The sequence below is a fragment of the Haliaeetus leucocephalus genome, unplaced genomic scaffold (genome assembly GCF_000737465.1).
Source record: "Haliaeetus leucocephalus isolate CR32 unplaced genomic scaffold, Haliaeetus_leucocephalus-4.0 Scaffold439, whole genome shotgun sequence".
NCBI classification, from domain to species: Eukaryota; Metazoa; Chordata; class Aves; order Accipitriformes; family Accipitridae; genus Haliaeetus; species Haliaeetus leucocephalus.
In genome coordinates, this window is record NW_010972875.1 from 2,921,769 (window position 1) to 2,945,520 (window position 23,752).

Below are 23,752 nucleotides of genomic sequence, written 5' to 3' on the forward strand. Positions count from 1 at the left end.
CAAGCAAGCAGGAGTGCTTCCCTTCAAAAACCTCTAAGTGTCTGTTTTGGAGAGAAACACATCCTGGCATGCATTCTATGCAGAGCCCAGTAATTGTGCCAAGTGCCCAGGAATGTGCTCAGCACATTCAGATTCTGTGAGCGCTCTCGTACTGAGAGGAGTTTTCGTTTTAATGTATGATTAAGACTTGAATCTATTATGGAAGCAGAAACAGAGGAGGAATGATCTTTCATGATATTTAAAAAATAAATATGTAATCGAGTGACTGCATGCAGTCCTGAAAACAGTTTAAAGCTGCACGTGTGCATAAATCTTTTTTCATAGTTATCTACAGGAATTCATGAAAGCATACAAAATGATGTCTTAACAAAAATGGCCAACTGGCAAGCCCAGTATGTTAGTACTAGCAGGAACTTCTGCCTTCAGCAGCATCACACCCAATTTTATGATGACTTTAACCACAGAACTATCACTTCTGAGCACTGAAATGATGCTTTTCAGAAAAAGTGTCAAAAGGATAATTGGAAGGATCCCAGCAATTTAAAATCACACCTACTGTTATTTACAATACATGCGTGATTTATAAAAACAGCTTAACTGTAATCTTTCTCTCGCTCTTGAGTACACTTGGTATGTGCCTTAGCTAGAATGTTTTGAACTAAGAGTTGCCCTGTTTTCCCTGCATAATTTGTATCCTCTGTTGTTCATGTGGGTGTCTTGCTTGAAGACAGATGAGAGAGGGATTCTTTTAAATAGGAAAGGATTTTTGTAAAGCCACAATCACATAAGGAAAAGCAGGCAAGGAATATTTTTAGTTGCCCTTCCTGTTTGTGCTACTAAGTTCTGTAATGATGGCATTTAAAGACCTCTTCAGGAAGGCAGTAGGTGCCTGAGCCAAAGCCCAGGTAATACCCTCAGTGGACCTGCATTGAATTTTGCTGGTACTAGGCTGGAATCTGCCTAATTAAATTTCTAAATTGCTAGGGGAGGGTATCTTTAGAAAACGACAGCAGTGACAATACTCTGAATGTAGCTGGATAGAAATCAGCCTCTCGTACACTTAGTTACTTACTGATCTCTTGTGCCAACCACCCCACACGGGAGGTTTTGCGTCCACGTGCTTTTAGAGTGTAAGAGGGGAAAGGGACCCATCAACTTCTTTTATTTTACAGTTTCTGTGAAAGAGGTTTTCACCTTTTTAGCCATACACATGCTTCCCCTGTGTGTCATCCCTGTCAGTTACCTGTCATCTACCTTATGTTCCAGTTTTACAATCCATTTCACCTGAAGATAAGATCGTGCCTTAAATTCTGTATTCACTGGGACACCAACTTGTCTTATCTAACTATACAGCTACACTGTCACTCAGAAGGAAATACAGAGATGTGAAGCACCTTATGTGTTCAAGGATCTCAAAGCTCTTTCCAAAGAAAGATGGAAGTGCTGACGGTGAAAGGCAGTGTATTAAAAATCGTTGGCAATTGCTGATGTGGAACTTTCATTAGCTTTTATGCAGCCTTTGACACGTCCACCACTTTTATTAAGAGAATTAATGGGAGGCAGGACACTAAGATTGTTTCATCTTGTTCTTGGGGCATTGACTGTCAAAGAGATAGATGCAGTAAATAAAGTGTTTGGGATAATAGTGACCAATTTGTGTGAATTTGATTTAACAACAGCAGACACTTTTTAGCAAAAAAAAAAAAAAAAAAGTCCACAACTGTTGGCTTTAAGATACTGAGTTTTCCTTCTTTCTTTCCTCCTTTCTTTCCTCATAAAATGGCAGCACTTCATCCACGAACTGCCAGGTCTGTATCTGTCCCTAACTTCCCCAAATAAGGGAGAACACTGTTCTGTCCCTAGTCGTTCATGAAATCCATTAATGCTCCTTTTGATTCAGACAATACAATGGTGCTTCCCCTTAAACAGGCAGCAGGCAGAAGTACTGCAGGAGAGGGCTCACAATTACTCTTCATGCTATACACATGTGATTTTTATTCTGCCCTGATCACCATAAGACTGAAGTGCACTTTTGGCATGGAAGAGGCCAGCGAGACCTGCACAGCCAGTCTGCCCCGACTCCACGTGGTCCCACGGCGGGGGAAAGACGACTGCTGCAAGGGCAGGACACAGACAGAGGCAAGTCTGTGGCTTTCTTAAGCCTCCAAGGGCAAGTTTAGCCAAAACCTTCCCTACATAACAATGATTTGGGGGCTAACCATCAGCAAAATCATCTTGCTGAATGCTCCAACACCTTCAGATAGGCTGTTCATCATATATAGGGGTGTTCTAATGGGCATGGTGATTTGGCTCTTACTTGCCCACTTCTATTTCTTACTCCAATTATTCTTTGCCCCCACTGTTTTAGGGAACGGCCATTGAATCAAGTGCATTCAGAAATGTTAGTCCTCTTATGGTTTCACATGCTGCATTTTTTTAAGTAAAGGGAGCTAGCAGCCTTGCTCCGATATATAAATTCAGTATTTATCCCTCTGATCTGCTCTCCCAGATTTCTTGCTATCAGTCCAGCTTCCTGTTTCTGTCTTTTCATCTGTCACAGAAGAGGGTATTCACTGCTGGCACTTTAAAAAAAAAAACAACAAAAACAGACCCAGATATACATCCCACAGCATTTTAGAGCTGCTAAAAATAATAGTTGATGCAAGCAGCGTTCTAAAGTTAAAAGTACCAGTTGATGAAAGTAGTGCTTTGTAAGTTAAAAGCACTACACAATCTCTGTTTTAGCTGAGGATAAACAGTTCTTACCAGGGTGCAAATTAGTAAGGAGGTATCATTGGCAGAGATGGAAGAAGTTCAGTCTCCAGAGCCTTATTCTAGCGTGCTGGCCCCTGAGCAGCATTGCCTCCATATGCAAATATTTGCCCTGAATAAAATGTTCATGCTTCCTATCTAAATAAACAGCAGCCTTGAAATTTGCAGTAATTAATGTCACCTTTTGACAGCACTAAGGAAATACATCTACAGCTGTGATATGTAAAGAGAGGACTGTCTTAAAGCACTTGAGAGGCTTGGCTCACTCATTTTTTCCAGACAGTTGCTAATATGGTGGTTTAATGAAAGATGGCAGAAACAGAGGAAGATTCTTAACTTCAGCACTCAAATGTAATAATAATAGCTACCGTGAAAATACACAGAGGCATTAAGTGTCCTGTGCTGAAAAGATTCTCCTTTGGCAAAATTATAAGTGCAGAAGTTGGTGCATTTTTTATTAACTGAATTAGCTGTTAGTGTGAGAGTAACCAATGAACAGTAAGTAATGGAGCACGTGCATGCATCTCTGTGCACACACACAAACAAATACACACACAGAGAGATGCATAGATATACACACACATATGATAGAAGTATATTGATAAACATAGGACCACACATGTGTGTAGCCATGTGTGTAGTCTTGTGTTTATCCATATACTTACATTCTATGATCAACAAGCAGTATTGTCTTAAATACAAAGAAATTAAAAAGACATTTATAGAAAGAAACATGTCTTTTTCTGACATAAAAAGAAAAATTCAGCAGAAAGTAGCAATATGTCATTGATTATTGATCTCTCTCCATCTACCAGCAAGACAAATACTTCCCTGTTGTAGACTGGAGCAACGAGCGAATAATATGTCTTATACTTTGCTCTCCTGTTCAATCTGGATTTTTAACTTACTAAATTCCTGTGGCTAAAAACAATGTTGTCAAGCTTTTCAGCTTTCAATGTGTGGGTTAAGGCCCGTTGCTGGGGCCATCAGCAGGTTCTCCAGCTCAGTAGCAATTATGGTGATAAGAGTAATCCTTGCTTTTCCATTTCCTCTTCCTTACAGCTGCTGTTATGCCTACCACACCTACTGTACAGCTAGCCTCCTTACACAGAAATGAAATAAACACTCTCTGCTGTAGTTAATGCTTTCTCTGAGTGCAGCTTCAGCTAGCTGGAAATGAGGAAAAGCATAACTCAGAAGTGGTTTGCCTGTCCCCGTCTTGCCTGTTTGATCTAGGGCAGGCATTGAGATAACTCTTACCACCTGGACTGAAGCCAGATTTGAAGCAGAGAAGGGCAGATGTTAGCACTCTCTCCAGTGGAGCTCTCTCAGGTTTCTAGCTCAGGCTAGAACACTTCCTTGTTTGAGGCTCTTGTATCAGTGATCTGAAATGCATGTGCTCCAGGGGAGCAGCTGGCAGCGTGACACACAGATGATGTTTTTGATCAAGAAGCTCCTGGTACACACTTCTTAATCTCCACCCCACCTCCTTCTTGGGAAAAACCAGGTTTTATCAAGTTGATGTAGTCTATAATTGTCTTTGTCAATTCTGGGAATTTAATCATCTCAGTGTTTTTCGCTCTCAGTACTCAGCTGTTCATGTGCAGCACTTCTAACGCAGCAAGCTCCTCGCTGTTGAGCTAAGTAGTCTTCAGCAGCATTCTAGAGGCTTCGTAGAGACAACCCTAGCATTCATGAGAAAAGCAGACCGCAATCTCCTTCTGCAGCCTGAGTAATCAAAAGGACTTCCAGCTAGCAAGCTTTCCTGTAACTGCAGTGTCGTTAGCCACTGAGCCACCCGCGAACACAAGCAGTAATGAGTTGAATCCAACCTTATCAGATGAAGGGGGAAGTACTTCTTTGCAGGAAGTGAAGCAAAACTAAAGCAGAACGTGCTTTTATTATTTTCACAGACTATTTAGCTTTGAGACAGCATTCCTTTGAGAAATGTTATTCAAAACCTAACATGATGAAAGGCAAGATAGAGATCTAAGTTCCTGCCTCTCCAGCCACATCCTTTAATAATCTTTCCACACGATGTCATGTAACATTACAATTTCATGTATTCAGCATTAATCCCACGAATCACATCCAGCTTGCACCTCACTGCCAGCAGTCCTTCTGACAGGAGGACTGCGTTGTGACCTGGAAAGCAAGCCTGCTTCTATACAGCGCAGCACTGGAACAAGGTATTTGGGGTTTCTCAAGATACCTACCTTTTTCTTTTAGTCACTGACCGAGAGACCAAGGGATGATTTCATCCCAAAGTGTTCTGGATCTCATATATTGTCTCACAGAGCAACCAAAGATCTGAAAAGTTGTTCCATCTCTTCTTTCTACCCTTTAATACATAATACTTAAGATAACGAAAGCAGAAGGTGTGCTAGCAGGTTGATCTCAACGCTTACTCTGACCTCAAGGAACACAAAAGTTAAATTTGCATGGGAATGGGCCATGACTTTTTTTTCTTGCTTCTAAAAGATGAGTTTTGGTGAACCCAACATCCTGGAAGGACAAAGGGTGCTCCTGATCAGCCATACTACTGTATAAATGAAGGCACTGAATACTAGTGAGCACCCCCTTAGCAACACATCCTATTACAACCTTAGAAATGTCTTGTTTTTAACCCAAGAGTAAATGTTTTCACAGGAAACAATTAAGGCAGGCAGGTATGTGGCAGACTGGGATATGGGAAGGCAAGGCTTTACCTGAGAGACAGTTGACAGGTATCAGAAAAAGAAATAGTCTGGTACTGAAGTGGTTGGGAGGAATCCCTGGAGAAAAGAAGAAGTTGCCCTATGGAAAGGCTGGTGGGGCCTCTGGGAAAGGGCCTGCTCACTCAGCAGAAGCTCATGACATCCAAATGGCAAACAGCTGAATTCAGGTGATCTGAGAACTGCTCTCATCTACGCCATGAACTTCCCAAGTCATGTTATCTCTTTCTGCCTCCTGATATCCTCATTTTAGAATAGTAATAATGACAACTTTTCATCTGTGTCAGTCCTTATAAGATCTATGGGTGGGAATCACTTAAAAAGTGGTCAGTATTTTTAATTACTATAATACAGTGTCCTCTAACCCAGCTAGTCTCTCTCAAAAGCTAAACAATAATCTAGCTCAATTATTTCTTTATTATGGCAGTACCTCATCTTTTGTCAGCAATGCTGTTCAAAATTTCTTCTTTAGCTCTGCTCTCAACATACAATTTCATTGTTTCTGGGTCCACATGAAGAACAAAAATCAAACTGCTCTTCAGTACATCAATTTTTTTAACACGTTAAAAAGATATCATGACATGATATTGAGTTTCCAATAAAACTCCATCCAATTCAAATAGATATAAAGAAGGTTCTTAAGTTTTTAACCTAAAAAATTCACCATAAACAGTAATATAATCTGTGCAAGTAGCCATAACCTTGTCTATGCAATTGATATATTAGTCTGTATTACTTAGTCAACTAGCACCTCTTCTATTTCTAAGTATTACAAGTAAGAGGATGAGGTATCTCTTACTGCACATTTCTTTTCAGACTTGTTTCCTTACACCTGGACTTCCTGAAACAATTACTGAGGTACAAGGGCTGAAGAAGTTAGAAGTGGGAGACTAGTTTTAGTTCCAAGCTGAAACCAACTTCTTGTCACTCTGACTGGTGTAATAACGACAGAGTGATGGATCGATTTCTTTTTTTTTTGAGGAATTTGATCAACAAATTATTTATTTCAAACGTGATTTTCTTCAGAGATCATTTGCAATTGCTTCTTTCCTCCGCCCTTGTCAGAAACAAATGTCAGCGTAATGCTGAAGTCCAGGACACAATATTCTACACCAGAAAAATAGTGTCAGAATTTGCACTGGGGCCTTCAGGGACACACAGGGTTTAAAAGGCTAACACATTAGCTTATAGATGACTCTTGGTAGCAGAAGGAAAATTGATTTTGTTTCCCTGCCGACTAGCTCTCACAAAAAATATTTTCTAGTTTGTCATGTCATATACTTCACTAGAAGAAGTAGTAATTTATTTTGAGCAGATACTGTATACTATTAATTCTAAAAATATGAGGCAAAACAGAATAATCAGAGTTGTAAGATATTTACTTACCTTCTACAGTTGATGCACCCACATGACAATGCTCTTGTTCAGGAATTATGGGCAGTATCTTTGTGGTCTGTGCAGTAAGTGGAATCTGTTGTTTGGTGGTTTTCACTATTGAAAGTTAAAATGATTGTAATCTGTATTATTAAACAGCAAATACATCTGCAGAGTGTTAAATAGTGAATCTGCAAGTTTGAAAATAATTGAGACCTATCTGAACACAAGGCAGAGGTGGACAGCCAGTTTGTCAGTGGGATTCAGTGCCTAGGGATTCAAATATATGTCAGGAACTCCTGAAAGTACTGACCACGTTTTGTATTTAACTTCCTCTTGATACTAGTGGGACTACAACAGACTGATGCTAAGCCTCCCTGGGAAGCATCTTGAAGGTAGGCAGCTAAACTGCTCTTGGAAATTTTACTAGTAGTGAAAATACAGAAGCATGCAAATTTGGGGTTATATGAGTCTCCCAAAATACAAAACCCTACAGTTGGCCAGTGAAGCGGGAACAACTGAAATTTAGATTGTGAACCTTCTGATTCTTTTTCACGTAAGGGCAGCCCAGATTGCCACTCAGGAACACGTGATGTGGCCTCAGCTAACTTGTCATGCACACAGGGAGAGCTACTGGGTATCATCCAGTTGTTAACAAAGACGACAGCATGCACCTCAGAAGCAGGGAAAGGTGTGGTGATGCCTTTAGCACGCTGGCAACACAGATCCTGATATGATAGCTTACTGGTATACAGATAAAGAAATGCAGAAATAGCATTGTCAGGCAAATGAACTCAGAGTTGTTGATCCAATGCGTTTTCAAAGAACTACCATAGAACACAACTAATATTTTAATGCTAGGTCCATCCTGTCCCTGACCATCCATAACTTCTGTAAACCTACAAATGGGTTTGTTTTCTACTGAGTTCATAACAAGAGGATGAACTGTGCCACTTATATTTAGCTACATACCTTCTCCACTGACTATATAATTTGGGCTTCTCGCTTTACAAATGCAATTAAAAAGTAAAGTTTGGATCTTGGTAATTAAGCAACTGAACATGAAAAGCAAAGTTAAAATAAAACTGGGGTGGTTTTAAAAATAGCAGTGGATCTTGTTTCACCCTCAGGATGAATCTGGAGAGAATGGGAATGTAGGCTGATACTCCCTTCAGAGCCTATGTGTAACACTGTTCTGCATGCATGCAAACTGAGCAGAGAATGTCAGAACTGAGAAAGATCAGAATCAAATAGGTGATGCCTCACTTGGCCAAGATTAAACAAATTTCTCCTTTCTTTGCTTTGCATCTATTTGCTGCTGTAGAAGATGTATCTTGCCTGTCCTCTTTGCTAAAAAGAGAATGTACTGCAGAATACAAAGAGGATTGAGTCTGAATTCACTGGGATGCCAGCCCTCACACTACTGAGCCAGCATTTGCTGCTATTTCCAACCTGTCAACTAACCTGAATCTGTAGCAACACATCAGAGAGATGGCAGAATTTTACCTATTTCCTCTAATCTTGTAGGAGAGCAACTATTATTTTAATAGGATAGCACAGGAAACAATACAGGAATTCAAATGCCTGAGAGAAAATTTGTCTTGTTGTTTCTTATGTGCAAATTACAGCTGTCAAGCCCACTTATATCAAATGCTATGAATGTCACAAAGTCTAAACAGTCCAGAAAACAACTGCAGGCCAGAAACCCTGAGGTTTTATTCTCTGAGTCCTGGTTGTCACCATGATCCTGCAATGTCCTTCTTTCAGGATGAGTTATAAAATTACCATACATCAGAATTAACTTTGCATTATTGTGAGCCAGACAAGTGAGTCAAGGAATCCTGTATTTGTATCCTAAAATGTAATGAACCAAACTGTGATGCCGTGAGCCAGTGGAGTATCACTGAAAATGGGAGAAGTATACCTTTTGAGCAATGTAGAAAAAGGCACTATGTTTGAACTAAGGTTGCCCACGCAGACTGTAGAGTAGTAACATGATGATATTAATATGATTCCCTGTCTGTACAGTCCCATTCTAGCATAGAAATGGGAGCAGGCCTTTTTTTAGGATAGACCTTATGCTGCTTTCAAAATAGGATAAAAATAAACAAGTAATGTCATTCTTATGCTAGGAAAAGAAGGTCTAAATGGGAATTTATAGTGCTAGTCTTCTAGTAATATAAATTCACACTTAAGTATAAACCATATAATTATATTAATGAAAATTCCAGTACGAAAAGACCCTGCTAGGCAGATTCAGTCTAGGTATTAAACACCCTGATTTATGCAATCTGTTTCCTGTGCAACTTCTTTTTTTTTTTTTTTAAAGTAATGTAGTGTACAGTTCACACTGGCCAGGCACACTGGCCCGCTCCCAACAAGTAATTCTGTGCCATGTCCCCACACTTATTTTTAGGGGGGGAATACAGCTATATGAGAATAGCTATACTTAATCAGTTACTAGTAGTGGAAAAGGTACTAAAGTGGTTTAGGGAAAGTGGGCTAAGGAAAAGGTATAGCAGCAGGGTAAGTGTAGCTGCCCTCCCTTTCTTTGGAACTGAGGCTGATTCAAGCAGTAAGCTGCGCATGACAGTTTAGCAGCTTCTGTCTGAGTTCTTTTAAAACACTGTGGGGAATACTGTCTAGTCCTTCTAATTGCTATTATTAATTTATTAAGTTGTTCCAAAACTTCTTCTACTTCCTCTTCAATTTGAGAAAGCTCCTCAAAAAAATTCTTGCAATAGAAGTCTCTTACGTGGGACTCTCCCTAAGATTCTCTGTCATGAACACAAAGCAAGGAATTGACTTTTCTTCTATGTATTATTTTCCATGTGCTACTACTATCAAGTCCTATTTGATACAAAAATGCTCTGTGTCTGGAAATACAGATCAGCCACTTGAAGAATACTTACTTCTTGCACTGAAGAAAAAGCACCCTGTACTCCTTCCCTTCTCTTGTGGCTACATTTAAGGGCAACTGTGTTTTGTCAATTCATACCATTCAAGGGACTGTTTTACATAAATGCAATGCCAGGACCAGATCCAAGGTCTAGAAAATGTGCTCTCTACAGCCCACGCTGTAGGGCATACTTTTTTGGCTTAACAGCACAGACAACATTTAGTCAACTTTTATGACCAGAATGCTTTAAATCTCCCGTTTCCTCACTATATGTGCTTAATGCTTTATAGTACCATGAATTTGGAAGGCCGTAACTCTAATCCTACCCTAGAGAACATACTATACATTTTTCCTCCTTTTCTCTGGCCACTGGACCTAATGGTAATGATTCATGGACATAGAGCCACTAACAGTTTCACAAAACCAGCATCCATGCTGTAAACTATCTTTTTGCAGGACCACAGTGATATTAAGACAGCAAGTCCCTGAGCCTACCTAGGAAATCATTCTCATTCTCAAAGTATAGGTTTTCTTCTTTTTCTTCCATTATCCTTTCTGAACTTTGAATAACCTTTTAGTAGCACCTATACATCTTTTAATCTATATGATATACTGTCACATCCTCTCAGATATATAGTTATCTAGTCTCATTACAGTGTTTGCAGGGTGATTGTATTGTCTTCAGTGGATTTCAATGTTTTGTTTCAAGATTCCAAGCTATGCACTAATGATAGTGAAAACATTATCAAGGGCTGTCAAAGAAGTCATCTATAGCTATTTATAATCCATTATCACCGTACCAAATCTTAAACTTAGCAATAGTGGAAAGAATAAACTCTTTTCATATGGTCTTGATTCCACTTTAAATTATATTGGTATAAACTGGGAAATTGACTGGAATGACTGGAATTATGGTGTGTGAAATCAAGGAATTTCATATTAAAATAAACCCCATTACAGTAACTCATACAACTAAGCCTCTTTCTGGGTTAAATGGATAGATTGAAGTGGGAGGCACATAGAAGTAAGAATGACAGACCAATAAGGGATTCCTAGTCTCTTCAGTAAAATCTAGTAAAATCAGATTTGAATTTCCATAAAACTCCATCATCAAAAATGCCTTGGGATATACATTAACAATGCCATTGTGAACATGCTGATAAAACAGGTATTGTATTAGTGAAGCTACTCAAGACAAAAGATGTCAGAAAGATAATTCCTTTCCTGTGGGATGAAAATAATGAGCTCATAAATTTATCTTAGAAGTAGCCAGTGCTTTAAAAGTAAGGAGCATAAATTGTACTCGCAGGAGAGTTCAGAGAGACAGGGAGCTATTCACTCTTTTCCACGTAAAATTGAAATGCCATGAGTTACTGAGTTGTAGAGAGAAATTATTAAGTCTCCTTTTAGTCCTGAAGAACTAACAAGACAAACAGTGAAGTACCCAAGCCTAGCCAAATTTAAAACCATTTTTTCATGTGCTGGCTTTGTAGTTGTTCTTGTTTCAGAAGGAGGTTGTTTTGCCATTCAGAGCTATTATTCTATATGTTTACGTTGATCTTTTTAAAAACAGAGCTCCCTTCGTGAAACCAGAGTCCATGGAATTTATTAAAGCATATGACTCTTTGAGCAATATCAGTAACACTCAGATCTACAGCTGCTAATTTTCGCTCACACAGAGATTTGTTACCAAATCATAATTTCTGGAACCAAAACTTTGAGTTTAGCCATGCCATTTAATTTATCTGTGCTAAGCATACTACACTCTCAGAAGACCACATTTTAATGCCTATCTGAAACTAGAAAATTGTATTTTGTGGGAATTTTTCCCTAGAAATAGGCTACAAAGTGCCAGCAGAGCCATTCTCTGAGTCCTGCTACAGCCATCCATTCCATCCTTTGGTAGCACATTTTATCAAGAGTCATAAATGCATACAGCATACATACATGTGTGTGCATGCCTGTCTATTTTTCATACACACAAAGCCTCAACATGACCAAAAATCAAAAGGAGGTAAAAGAAGCAAAGTCATTAATGCAACACATTTGGAAGACTGGGAGAAGCATTCCCACATGATATATGTACATCTTCTTATAGTTGTTTTTGTCAGAATTATTTCTTTATGATATAAAAATGCTTCCATAACATAAGCCAGATCAAATTTGTGTAGGATCAAGGTAACTCTGAAACAAACCTGAAGCATCCCTTACCAGGAAAGACTTAAAAGGTCTTTCTTGACCTCCTCATGCCTCAAGATTTGTTAGGGGTTTATTTTACTTTTGTATTACTTACCAGGAAAAGGATGAATTTTAGTAGCAGATATGGTTCTTCTTTCATGTCTGGAACCCTTTCTTCTTAGAATAGTAGAAACTGATACTGCTACTCTGTGTTTACAACCTGTTTTAAACAAAATGTGTTGTCCTCAGCTACAGAATTACATACAGCACTGATTAGAAAGCTGGTAAACCCCTTATTCTTAAACTTTTGAACACCTTCCATGAAAAAACAGGAAGGGCCAGATGTTTCATATTTTCCTATATGAAATTTTCTGGAACGTCCATTCAGATTTGCCCCTTTCAAATTATTCCTTCCCTTTTCTATACTGTGTACCTTGAACAAATTTTGGAAGGTTATCCAAAATTACACATTCCAGTACAGATTTGGACTCACACTGCTGACAGTGGAATAGCAAGGATGGAGTGTACTGGCATCCTAGGAAGCTGACAGATTCTTCGCAAGTGTGGGGTGTTCATCTTTGGAAGCACAGTTTGAGAGCAAGCTCTACACCGCTCAGACAGAGAAAGATAGAGCTGGGTTGAACACCTCTGACTGTTCCTTAGCACCTTGTTCATAAACCCTCAGTCTTCCCATCCTTCTGCTACTCTCTAATACTGTACTGTTGCTGGGTTGTTGCAGATGATTGTGCAGCTGTTATGGTTAGCCCTGTTCTATGATGACGGCAGTTCAGGGCTCAGCCAGCTTCTGATGACAGGCTCACTTCAATTCTCCATAACAGAACTGATTTTTATCTTTTTCTTTTGAGAACACTACAAAACTTCAGCTTTAAGAAATTCATTAAATTAGCATTATTTAGGTCATGATTTTTTTATGAATAGCCAGTGGAGATCTAATGCACTGAAGCCCTAAGCATGCACTTTAACAGTTAATGTCAAAGGAAGCTCTGGAAGTGGTCATAAAACAAGAGAGGAAGGGAAAAGGCAAAAGGACTAATTTCTAATTTATCTCATCTCCTTTGTCATGGATCAGTTGTAACCTCCACCAAGTTTATTTGGATATTTTATTTTATGCACCCATGGAAATAATTAATGTTTCAGAGAGTCTCAGAGTCTGCCTAGCAGAATTTCTTGCAAGGTCTCAAGAGGAAATGAATAATTCCATATTTCTTAACAGCTTTCAGTGATACTCAGAAATTAAGAGGAAAAACTACTAATTATGACTATGAATTATGACTTCTTAGCAGCTGTTTTAGGCACATAGTAATATTCTGCTGTGTTCTTTGGGCACCACTGAAAAAAAGCAGTATGTAGACTTGCAGTTAAAGGTGGCATGGTAATATATACACATAAGGAATACAACCCTTAAATCTGATTTTTATGTGCTTGTCTTCTTATCAGTAACATATTGATGTTTTTTATAATGTTATATATTATAAATTTAACTAATAAAACCACTATTCCACTATTAACAGAAAATATATTCTAAAAGCAAATCAGTAATTAGAAGCCTCAGAAGGGCATCTTTTCCTCCCTGCTTCTGTCCATAACAATTCTGAAAAACCTGCATTTAATAGAAAACTATTGTTTAAGAATAAAGGCAGTAAATCATTAATCATTACTACTAATAGTCCTGCATTAAATATGGGATGTTATGCCTCAGAGCATAGAAAATCATACTCATGGCATTTATAGGTAGCTTTCCAATTACAAATAAAAGTCCTTTAAATTAAAGCATTTAACTGCCCACTTATAAAGACCTAATTTATACTTTGTGGGATTTTTTATATACATAAAATAGGTCTCAGAATTTGGTTCTAGCACTAAGTAAAAGATCCTGTATTTTAACCATGATAATCTGGTAAGGAGGTTTTTTAATTGGTGGGGGGGCAAGGGCGAGAAGATTTGCCATTTTAAGCAACTATTTTGCTTATTCATTAAAAATATACGCATAAAATATTTACATTATGTGAAAAACCCACAGAAATATTTTGCGTGGGGGCAGTCTTCTTCCTTCTGTTCAGTTCTGATTAAAGCTAGACTCCTATTGCTCTTTCGTTACAAAACTCCCTGTGGATGCAGTAAGGATGATCAGAGGAATGGATATGGCCTATCATTTTTTTATTACCCCTGTGACCAAGGTCTCCATTTGGCAGCTCTGGACTACAAGGTGAATGGACATCTGCCTGGTAATAGCAACTAAATGCTGGTTGTCCGGAGACGTTCTGCCTGCTCAGGGCTGACACAGGCAGAAAGTCTCAGGAAATTGCTGTGAAAAACATCTAAGACCTATTGTCTCAGGTAACAGGTTAAGTAACACTCTTTTCACACTGATGAAAGGGAGTGTGCTCCCTGTACCACCTACCTCTGACTTGGGATGAAAAACAAGGGCCAGCAGCTGACAAGCGGTCAATTTTCTGCATTGTTTTGGTGCAGAGGACTTTATCTTGATTGCTCAAAAGTCTCAAGCTCATGGTACTCCTACACCTTAATTCTTGCTTTCTTCACTGTATATTGCTAGAAGAAATACTGTAAATCCCATTTCAGCCTGTATCACAAGTGAATTGCATAGGAAGAGCCTGTCTTGGCTGGTGAAGGCATTCTGTAGAAACAATTGTTTCAGTCTCTGAACTAAGGACAAGTTCTTTCACAGTAAAGTTTTAATCACTTGGAATAGTCAATAGTGCTGATTCAGAAATCACAGCAATATTTTCTTTGCTGAAAACAGCAAAGAGAAGAAATGTTATCTGGACTTAATTCAGCTCTGGGGTTAAGAAGGCACAGCTTGGTTGACCTGTATGGGATTACACCGCTGCTGAATTTAGATAACCAGTTTTTAGGACAGACAGCTGAGTGCGTATCTCCTCATACTTATCCTGTAATGTTTCTTGACCATGACCTAGATGAATCATCTTCAGGAAGGAAAGGGTATTTCAATCTGCTTATATTGGTCATTGGCATTTCTGCTTAAGACCTTCAACAAGGTTCAACTGTAACTGTTTTATCTACTGGAATCAGTCTGAAACCAGAAGTTCATAACACTAAGGATCATAGTCCACCAGGCATCTGTCAAAAAAACCATTTCATTCACCATCAACAAGCTTGGATTTGCATCTACAATTCAGAGGTGAGAGGTGATAGTATCAATCATCTGAGTATTTCAATCCCTCCATAAGAAGCTTTTACTGTATTACTATTAAAATATTGGAGTCTAAACCACATTAATAATCAACAGCTTTGTTATTGTAAATTAATACATTTTTCATTGCATAGAAATTTAAATTCATGCAGATTAACTTTGTGTTACTCACAGTTTTGTTCACTTTCTTGGACTATTTTGTAGATGACAATTGAAATAGTAAACACAAAAACTACTGGAATCATAGTGAGCCAAACGATCTTCGTCATACACATTGGATCTGTCCATAAAATGTAGAAGAGATAAAATGAAGCAGGAAAACATTGGCAGAGGAAAGCAACACATTCGATCTTGGTAGGTTTTTGGACCATGCTTATCCCCACAGATAAAAATTTAAAACAAAAGAGAAGATTATGCCTTTTTCTTTCAGCCTTCTTTGTTGTTTGAAATCAAGTTTCCTATCTAGAATTTAGCTTCATTTTCATCTCTGTCTCCCCATGCCTGAAATACTTATACATAGCTAAGTGAATGAAAACTTTTCCTATTTGTATAAACTGTTACATGCAAGTCAGCCAGGAAGAAAATGCTTCAAAGATCAACATTTATATTTAAGGTAGAACAAGGGTAATTTATATCCCCTCTTTGTTTGGATGGAGTACAGAAGGAATCGGTCCACTGTCCCAACACTGGCCTGTACTGGCATTCTCAACCTCCTGGTCCGTCTTCATGTATTGGAGAAGGTAAGATTCTACATATAGACATTTTCTTATCAAAAAGTGAGGAAATGCCACCAACAGGACCCCTCTGGGGAGTTCTTTTAACTAAAGGTGCCTTGGGGGAGAATCAGCATGGGACTGGGTGTAGGAGGCAGGCTGCTCTTTCGGACAACAGCTACTGCAAAAATGCATCCACATTCCACAGGGAATTAGCTCAGTAACTAGTACAAGCCAGGACTATATACCACAGAGAAAGGATGTGGGGAACTTTCCTCCCTGGTTGTTCAAAAGGCCTTTCAAACTTCTTTGGCAGCTGCATGTTAATGCACACATTGGCACTGTCAGATAACTATTTTAAAAAACAGCTATATTACTATGACTCATATAAAATCAAATTACAGACTATAGCCAAACCTCTGTTTTCCTTTCCTTGACTTAGAATAGTGTAATTAGACCTACATCAACTTCCCTTGTGTTATCTTCTCCATTAAGAAGTCATGAGGTAACTGCCAATAACCCCATGGCTCTTTGAGGTAAGCACAGCTCATCCCTTCTAATTCAGAACTAAAAATATCTTTTATACAGTCATTTAGGCTCCTTTCAAACAGAGTACTCTACCCCATCTTGTCATGACTTGTAATGACTTGTATACCAACCTTGCTTACAAAAAGCCCTGAGCACCTCTTTAGCTTTGTTTTGAAGTAAATAGAAAAAAGATGTGTTGTTAATTTTTATTGTTAATTTGAGATAACTACTTCCCAGGTAAATCACCATTAGCAAAGGGTGGTTAGCTCATAGTTTTGACACGAGTTAGCAGGGCAAGTTAGAAAATATACTCCTCTCATAGCTAGACCTACTTATTTAACAAAAAAACCCTAAGCTGCCCTCTCTTCTCTAGGATTTTACCTGGCTTTAGCCAACTCCAAAACACATATTTTTTTCCAGCAAAGTTACAGCATAAAATGCATTTGCCATACAGAACTAAATGAATGTAATAATTCAGCAATTCCCAGACGGCAAGCATTGCATAAAGACAGGCTGGAAGCCCTGACCCTGGTCAGGCAATCAGCCAAAAAACTCCTGCAGCACAAAGAGAAATTTTAAAAGCTGACAGGTTGTCCTCTGGGAAAACTAAGCCTGGTTCAGCTGAAGATTTCTCTTATAAGTGTACTGTAGTAAGGCTGTATAATAGGCTATTGCAGTACAATATTAAGAAAAGTCAAACCTGTCTCCTGGTTCTTCTGCCAATGAAGTTAACAGGAATTTTTAAATTTACCTCCAAGACAACAGGGTTATGCCATTATCAGGGAGGGGAGAGGAAAAACGTAATTCCAGGTTTTGTCATACATGTAATTTGTGAGTCTGCCACCACTGAGCAAAAAAAATGTACAGACACTTTGCTGTGTTGCTTCTAGGAAAAAAAAGCCACAGCTAAGCCTGCTTTAAATCACTATAAAAACTGTCAGATGCCTACTAAAGATGGTCTTTTACTAAGGGATGATCAAAATTGTATTCTCTTCTTGTGAAATACTTAAATGGTTGCTGAAAGCAGGGAACTACCTACTGGAGATTTTTTGCAAGATTGATATTGTTTCTGGTTTGACTTCCATTCTGACTCTCCTTTGTAACTTACATTCCACGTAAGACTTCAGTTGCAGTGAAATATTTATACAGTCATTTTGGTCTTCCATCATTGCCACTAGACAGGAATGATTTAGGTATTCTTCAGCTGCATTTCTTCCTTCAACTATAGAATTGTTGATGTGGATTTCCAGCAGGTAGTAAGTATTGCGTTCTACTTCTTCTTTCTCAGAAACCGTAGTGAAATTAAAATATTTATAAAAATCAGTAACATCTTCTGTTTCCAGTTCAAGTGAGCCTTTTGCTTTTGGAAATAAAAATTAAAACAAAACTGTTATATAATGTGGTAGACAAAGAGACAACTCTCAGAAAGAACAATAAAATAAGTTCTCTTTCTCGTTTTCAAAAACATCCAGTAGGCTTTTACATGATTGACTACAATAAAATGGGCAAAAGGATACCATGTAAAGTTATTCTGAACAGATCTGAAGAGTATTAATTATCTATACAAAATATATTTCCCCTGCAAATTATAGCCCCTTTTTTTGCTTTACTTCCAGCTTCAGAGCTTTTCAGTTTTTTGTTTTGTTGTCTGTTGTCAAAGGTAACAGACAAAAATCAGGCTGTGAAAAAAAAAAAAACAAGTAAAAACCATACAATGATAGAGATTTGAAGTGTACATCTAGTCGATCTGCTATCAGTTGCAGAAGGTCCTTGTTTCACTTTAAACCACACAAGCTGTGAGACTTGCACAATGTTAGCAAGAGGCATAGGTAGGTGAGACATTGTCAAAAGCGTTGGAGTTGTATAGGTATAACTGAGAACAGAGTTTGTCCACGTATTTTTTGTTTTGTTATTTTCCATACTTGTTAAGACAGCTATTTTGTAATAAGAAAATGACGCAGCTGGAGAAAAACTGCATTTCTTATATTCAGGACTAGGCCTGTTGCCCCTGTTGCTGACAATGTCAGGAAAGCAGAATTCAGAGGCATCTTCTTCCCCAAAAGTTGCCAGATACTTTGCATATGTATACGGCACAGAAGGAATAAGCTACTACTGCTCTGAAAATATGTGGATGTTGCTGAACTCTTCTCTGTATTGCTGTGCCAGTCCTTATTCAGTGCTGCCTTCTATGAAACGTGCAAGACCATTTCTGATACTACAAAGTTATGGATATCATAGACTACAAGCACAAAAATGGTTATTTCTTGTATAGCTGCCATCTGAATAGTTACCATCTTTGAATTAGTTCTTCAGATACTTGCTCACAACTTATCTTCATATAATATAAGCAATCTATGGGTAGAGTTCCGCAATGACATTTAAAAGCAAATTCAGCATGAAAACTGATCAGAAACTACAACTCCTTAAAAATAAACAAAATATTTCAGAAAATCTATCAAGATTAAAAGAATAAAGATAGGGATATAAGAGCGTTCATAAAAGCCAAATGGCAGAGGTCAAATTTGCAACAGAAATATTCCAAGTGGCTGCTGGATAAGGCACTCTTTTTTCACAGCACCCTCTTTCCAGACCAATACAAAGCCCCCTGAAGATAATTACATGCCCCCCCCCAGTTTTATACAAGATCCTCAAAGAAAAGAAATCAGCATTTTGCTACCAGCAAGCTTCACTGACAGCCAGGAATGAATGTCACTGAGAATCTGGCATAAAACCTGTGTTTTCTAGCCATGCAAAGACAAGCTAAAAACCCCCCATTGTTCATAGAATTGCAAAGACCATAGAGAACCAGCAGCATATTATAACTTTCTTTCAACTACCAACTAAAAATGTGTCTTTTATGTTGTAATTACTTCAAAACTACGTATTTCTCTTCCCCTACTTACTTTTTTTAGCTACCGACCCTGATCCTTGATCATCAACATTCACATCTCTCTTGGATTCACACTCTGTGTGTTCAGTATGGGACTGTTGTTCCCTCTTGGAGGACTGGCAAATACATGGAATATTTTGGAAATTGGAATGATTTACAATTGCCTTCAGTAAAATAGTCTGGTTTTCTCTTCTGTGTTGCACTGATCTTTTGCAAGAATTGTTAAAAGTACAAAGTGGAAAAGTGGTGTTATTTGATGAACAGGTATCCATGCATGACACAATTACAGTGTTAGCTGTAAAAAAGAGAGTACTATATTAGCAAGACAGTCATATAGGACACATGGACAAATACACGCGTGGAAGCACCATGTAACAGATCCTTTAACCATCTTACTGTGAAACACACTTTCTTTCTTGAGGGTTATGGCAGCACATTGAATGCATCAACAAGTGAGAGAAAGCAAGCACAGAGTCTTCCCACAACATAGATGCTGGATTTTATTGCTGAATTGTATGAAATCTCTTGTAATACTAACTTGAATTTGTGGTGGTATCTAGTCACATTCCTGTTTCAAAGCTGCTCCAATTTGATTGTACTTGAAAAGAAGATGAAAGCACTGATGTTCAGAGGGGGAACTTAGTGCTGGAACTGTGCAGTTGCAATGCACCAGTGCAATTATGTTGTAAAATGGCTATAATCAGAACGAAAACTTTCTTTCCAATGACATTGAAACCACACAGAGAAAATACACAGAAACAATGCTGCTGAATCCTCTGATCACACCCTTCATGTTCTCTTACATTCAGTCAACAAACATGAATCTTAATTATGACCATTGGTTTTGGTATTCATAGTCAAATTTCAGTATCAAATTACTGTAGCTAGAGTGCATTAATGCAGTTCTGGCAAGTAGCAAAAAACACGTAGAATTAATTATTAATGAGTGTTATTTTAGCTGTCTTCCACATTAAAGTAGGGCTTTATTGTACAAATTGTGCATTTTTACTTGAGTTAACTTTGAACTATTTTTTCAATATGAAAAAAAAATTAAGAATAAAAAACTTCTGGGACCCCAACATGAAATACATATTTATGAATACAAAGAACCACTTCCTGGAGTTGATGCAGCACTAACCTATAGTTTTGTAGCTGAGCTTCCAATTCTAGCAGTACCCTTGCATCTCTATGAAGAGGGAATTTTGCATCTAACTCCCATTATGAGTAATTGGAGCAATATGTTCATAAATCCTTATGTATAGAGAGAAAAACACAGCTTTTAATTGCTCCAGTGCTCAGCTGCAATCTGACAGCTTCAATGGGCCACCTGTGCACACATAGCAGCAGGCTGACCTCAGAAACGGTTCAGTGAAGGATTTCAGACAGGATACAGAAATAAAATCCAAAATTCAACACCAAAGTCAATTATCTTCACTTTACTAACACCACATCAGAGAGTCATAAACTCCTTATAAAACATAATAAATTGAAATGTAAAATACACATCCTATGCCGGTAAGAAAATAATTCATTTTACTACAAAAAGGAAAAATGTCAGACAAAATTTAGGGCTTGATCTTTCCGTGAGGCAAGTCAAAACATTATCCTTGAAATGCTTACAATCTGATCCATGCAACCTGGAGTCAAATTCTTCCAGCTGAAGGAGGCATTTTGTGCAGAGCTTCTCTGTGGAGATGAGCCAGGAGCAGAAATTGAATGCTTATTCTGCTGTCATGGCAAGGCATGCATGCATCTGGGCAACCAGTCTAAAACCACTGCTACAGGTCTCAAGGTCAACTAACAGTAATTCCCTACCATACCCCTTTCACCAAGAAATTTGTACATGGACTTGGGAATCTGCTGACTGTGCTGTGACAGCAGTCTATGTACAGCACTATGAAGCCTATTTTGGACTTCACACATGGCTAAACAGGCTCCAGAGCTGCCTGTAAGCCATATTGTAGATAGGCAAAAGGCAGGTTATCTGAGTGGAAAAAGTGTGAATGCTGTCCTGTTAGGGAGGGTGCTTAACATCCTCTTGAAAGATCTCTACTGAGAAAGCCAATCAAATTACGACCTAGCATCAGTAAACTTAATTTTCTTGACTCACAGGACTGTGGACTTTCTAGAGAGGAATATATGTTGTTGAACACCATAAACAGAGCTGCAAAAAACCTAGGCTTTCCCAGTGGATTACATGGCAGAGAGAGAGCTGTACCCGCAAAAGGCTTGCTCCTTACTGCAAGACTGAGAAGCACTCTCCCAAATGCAAACTTCACTAGAAATGTGGAAAGGGTTTTGTGAAATCTGAACGCAAACTGCCTGAAGAGTTAAGAGGATCACTGACATGAAACCATGCAAAGTACCTCTAGAAAACTGCTGTATATTCAAAGATCTGTAACCTGCATCCTTAATGTTAGGAAGTTCTGTGATTATGAAATTCCTTTATTAAGCCTCTATTTACAGGGTGTTGATCCATAGAAAATCCAATTCTATTAAAATGAAATTATTCACTCTTTGATGTTTGACAGTAAGGTCAATGTTTTCTTCTGGTAAGAGTCATGTCATTGTTTATTTGCATAGTCTGTGCTAGCAAATACTTTGATTACTTCTGCATGGAGGTAAAACATTAATTATTCCAGTGTCTTAAACTGACTCATCAATTTTATGATATTCAAAACTTATGACAGCTTACCAAGTTTGTTTGTTTATAAACTATAAGAATCTATGAATTATATTCTAGTTACTGTCATGTTTATCCTTTGTGGTTAATGAAAATAGAAATGTGAATATAAGTAACCTAATCTGGATATATTTTTATATTAATTTTTTCCCAGAAAATTATGCTTCATAAATCATTTATTTCATGGTGCCTGGGAATACACACCATTTGTCAAAAGGATGCTTTTTATTATAATATTTATCTATTCAAAAGCTCACTTAGGAAAGGATGTGACATAACTATTTTAATATTAATTTATTTATTGATTTTTAAGAAAGCACTAAATGCATACCTTTCACACATATATTTTGCTTTCATCCTAAATCCAGTATCGACCTTTAGGATCACCAAGGTGTATCTGGGATTTATGTTAAAAGATTTGCTTCACTCAGTTACACCCATTCCACTCTACTTTCTGCCAGGTTACCACTACATATCTCTTTCACAGAAATTATCTCATACCAGATAGTAGTTGTACAAGTATAGAAACTTTAAAAAAGACATGAGTACCTGCTCTAAAAGAACATACATTATTTTAACTACTCTCTTCACGATGAAGATAGTAAAAGTACAGTTGCATGGAAATAGTTACCAAAAATTTTGCAGTGTATGTAAATGAATGACAAACTCCTTTCAAATTACTGCATATAATTAACTCTGTTTGTTAAAAATCTAATGAAAAAAAACTATATGCTTTGCAAAGTTCATATGAGTACAGCATCCTAACCATCACTTTTAGGGAAGCATGTGCCAACTTTTCAACTGCACTCAGACTTTTGAATAAATAAAAGGCTATTTTAAAAGCTCATCACTCACCTTCATGGATTTTGAAAAATTCAGGTAAACATAAAATAAACATGGTAATTATTCCAAGTACTAATCTGAAGAGTTCTGGTTTTCTCAAAAGCAAGCACATGTCACTGAAGCACTCCCATCTAGCATAGTGGTGGTAACTTCCTTCCTGGTTTAGCTTTTAACTTGGTGCAGACTTTATGCAAAATAACATCTATTCATTTCCTTTTTTCTAATAGGACTTTTCTTTTTATTTCTCGTTACATTAAGTTGTAGAGAGCCAAGTTCTGTTCTTACATTAGCATAGATGAGAATGATTCAAATGAATACACTGAAGATAAAACTCATGTACTGCAATGAAAATAAGAGAAAAATCATGCATAGAAACTATTTTATTGATTTGGGGTAGCTTTGTTTTAGGAACATTACCCCCTAATGGCCACTTTCATATGCCTTCTAAACAATAAATGAATCATCTTTGTGAAGGAATTTTGTTCTCATTTGTCCAAGAAGATTTTTTAAAAATTAGTCAGACCCTCATTATAAAAATGAGTCAGAACCACATGAGTCAGATATGGAGATTTTATTGTTTTATTTATATACATATGCATTGGGTCTAGGGGGAAGATAATTGTATGTAATACAGAATCTTTAAGGCTTTAATAGACTGTTAATTTGATCACTACAACTTAAAGTTTCTGATCTCGCAAATAAGTGATGTACTGAGTACAATGAACTGAGTATGAGATGTTCATATTATCATTGCTTCTGTATTCTTAAAAGACAACAGATGTGTTTCTGATCTGTAGAGAATCTTCAGTATGTACGTTACTATCCTTTACACCACAAGAAGGCTGGATAGAGCCATTACTATTCCTATACATTTTAGTCACAATTTTTCAGCTAAACTTTCCAGTTAAAAAAGTGAAGTCTAATTCTGACAACCACCATGATATTCCATAAATTCTTCTTAC

General features: G+C 37.7%; 1 protein-coding gene across 1 annotated transcript; it reads right to left on the reverse strand.

The window, feature by feature from the left end:
* Positions 1-980: 980 nt before the first annotated feature.
* Positions 981-23,002, reverse strand: TMEM156 (transmembrane protein 156). Its single transcript, XM_010574539.1, is given in 9 exon segments — positions 981-1,046; positions 1,049-1,120; positions 4,033-4,040; positions 6,873-6,977; positions 12,053-12,157; positions 15,306-15,413; positions 17,483-17,761; positions 19,278-19,559; positions 22,803-23,002. Coding segments are annotated over 9 exon segments (1,125 nt in total). The 5' UTR covers positions 22,903-23,002.
* Positions 23,003-23,752: the final 750 nt, after the last annotated feature.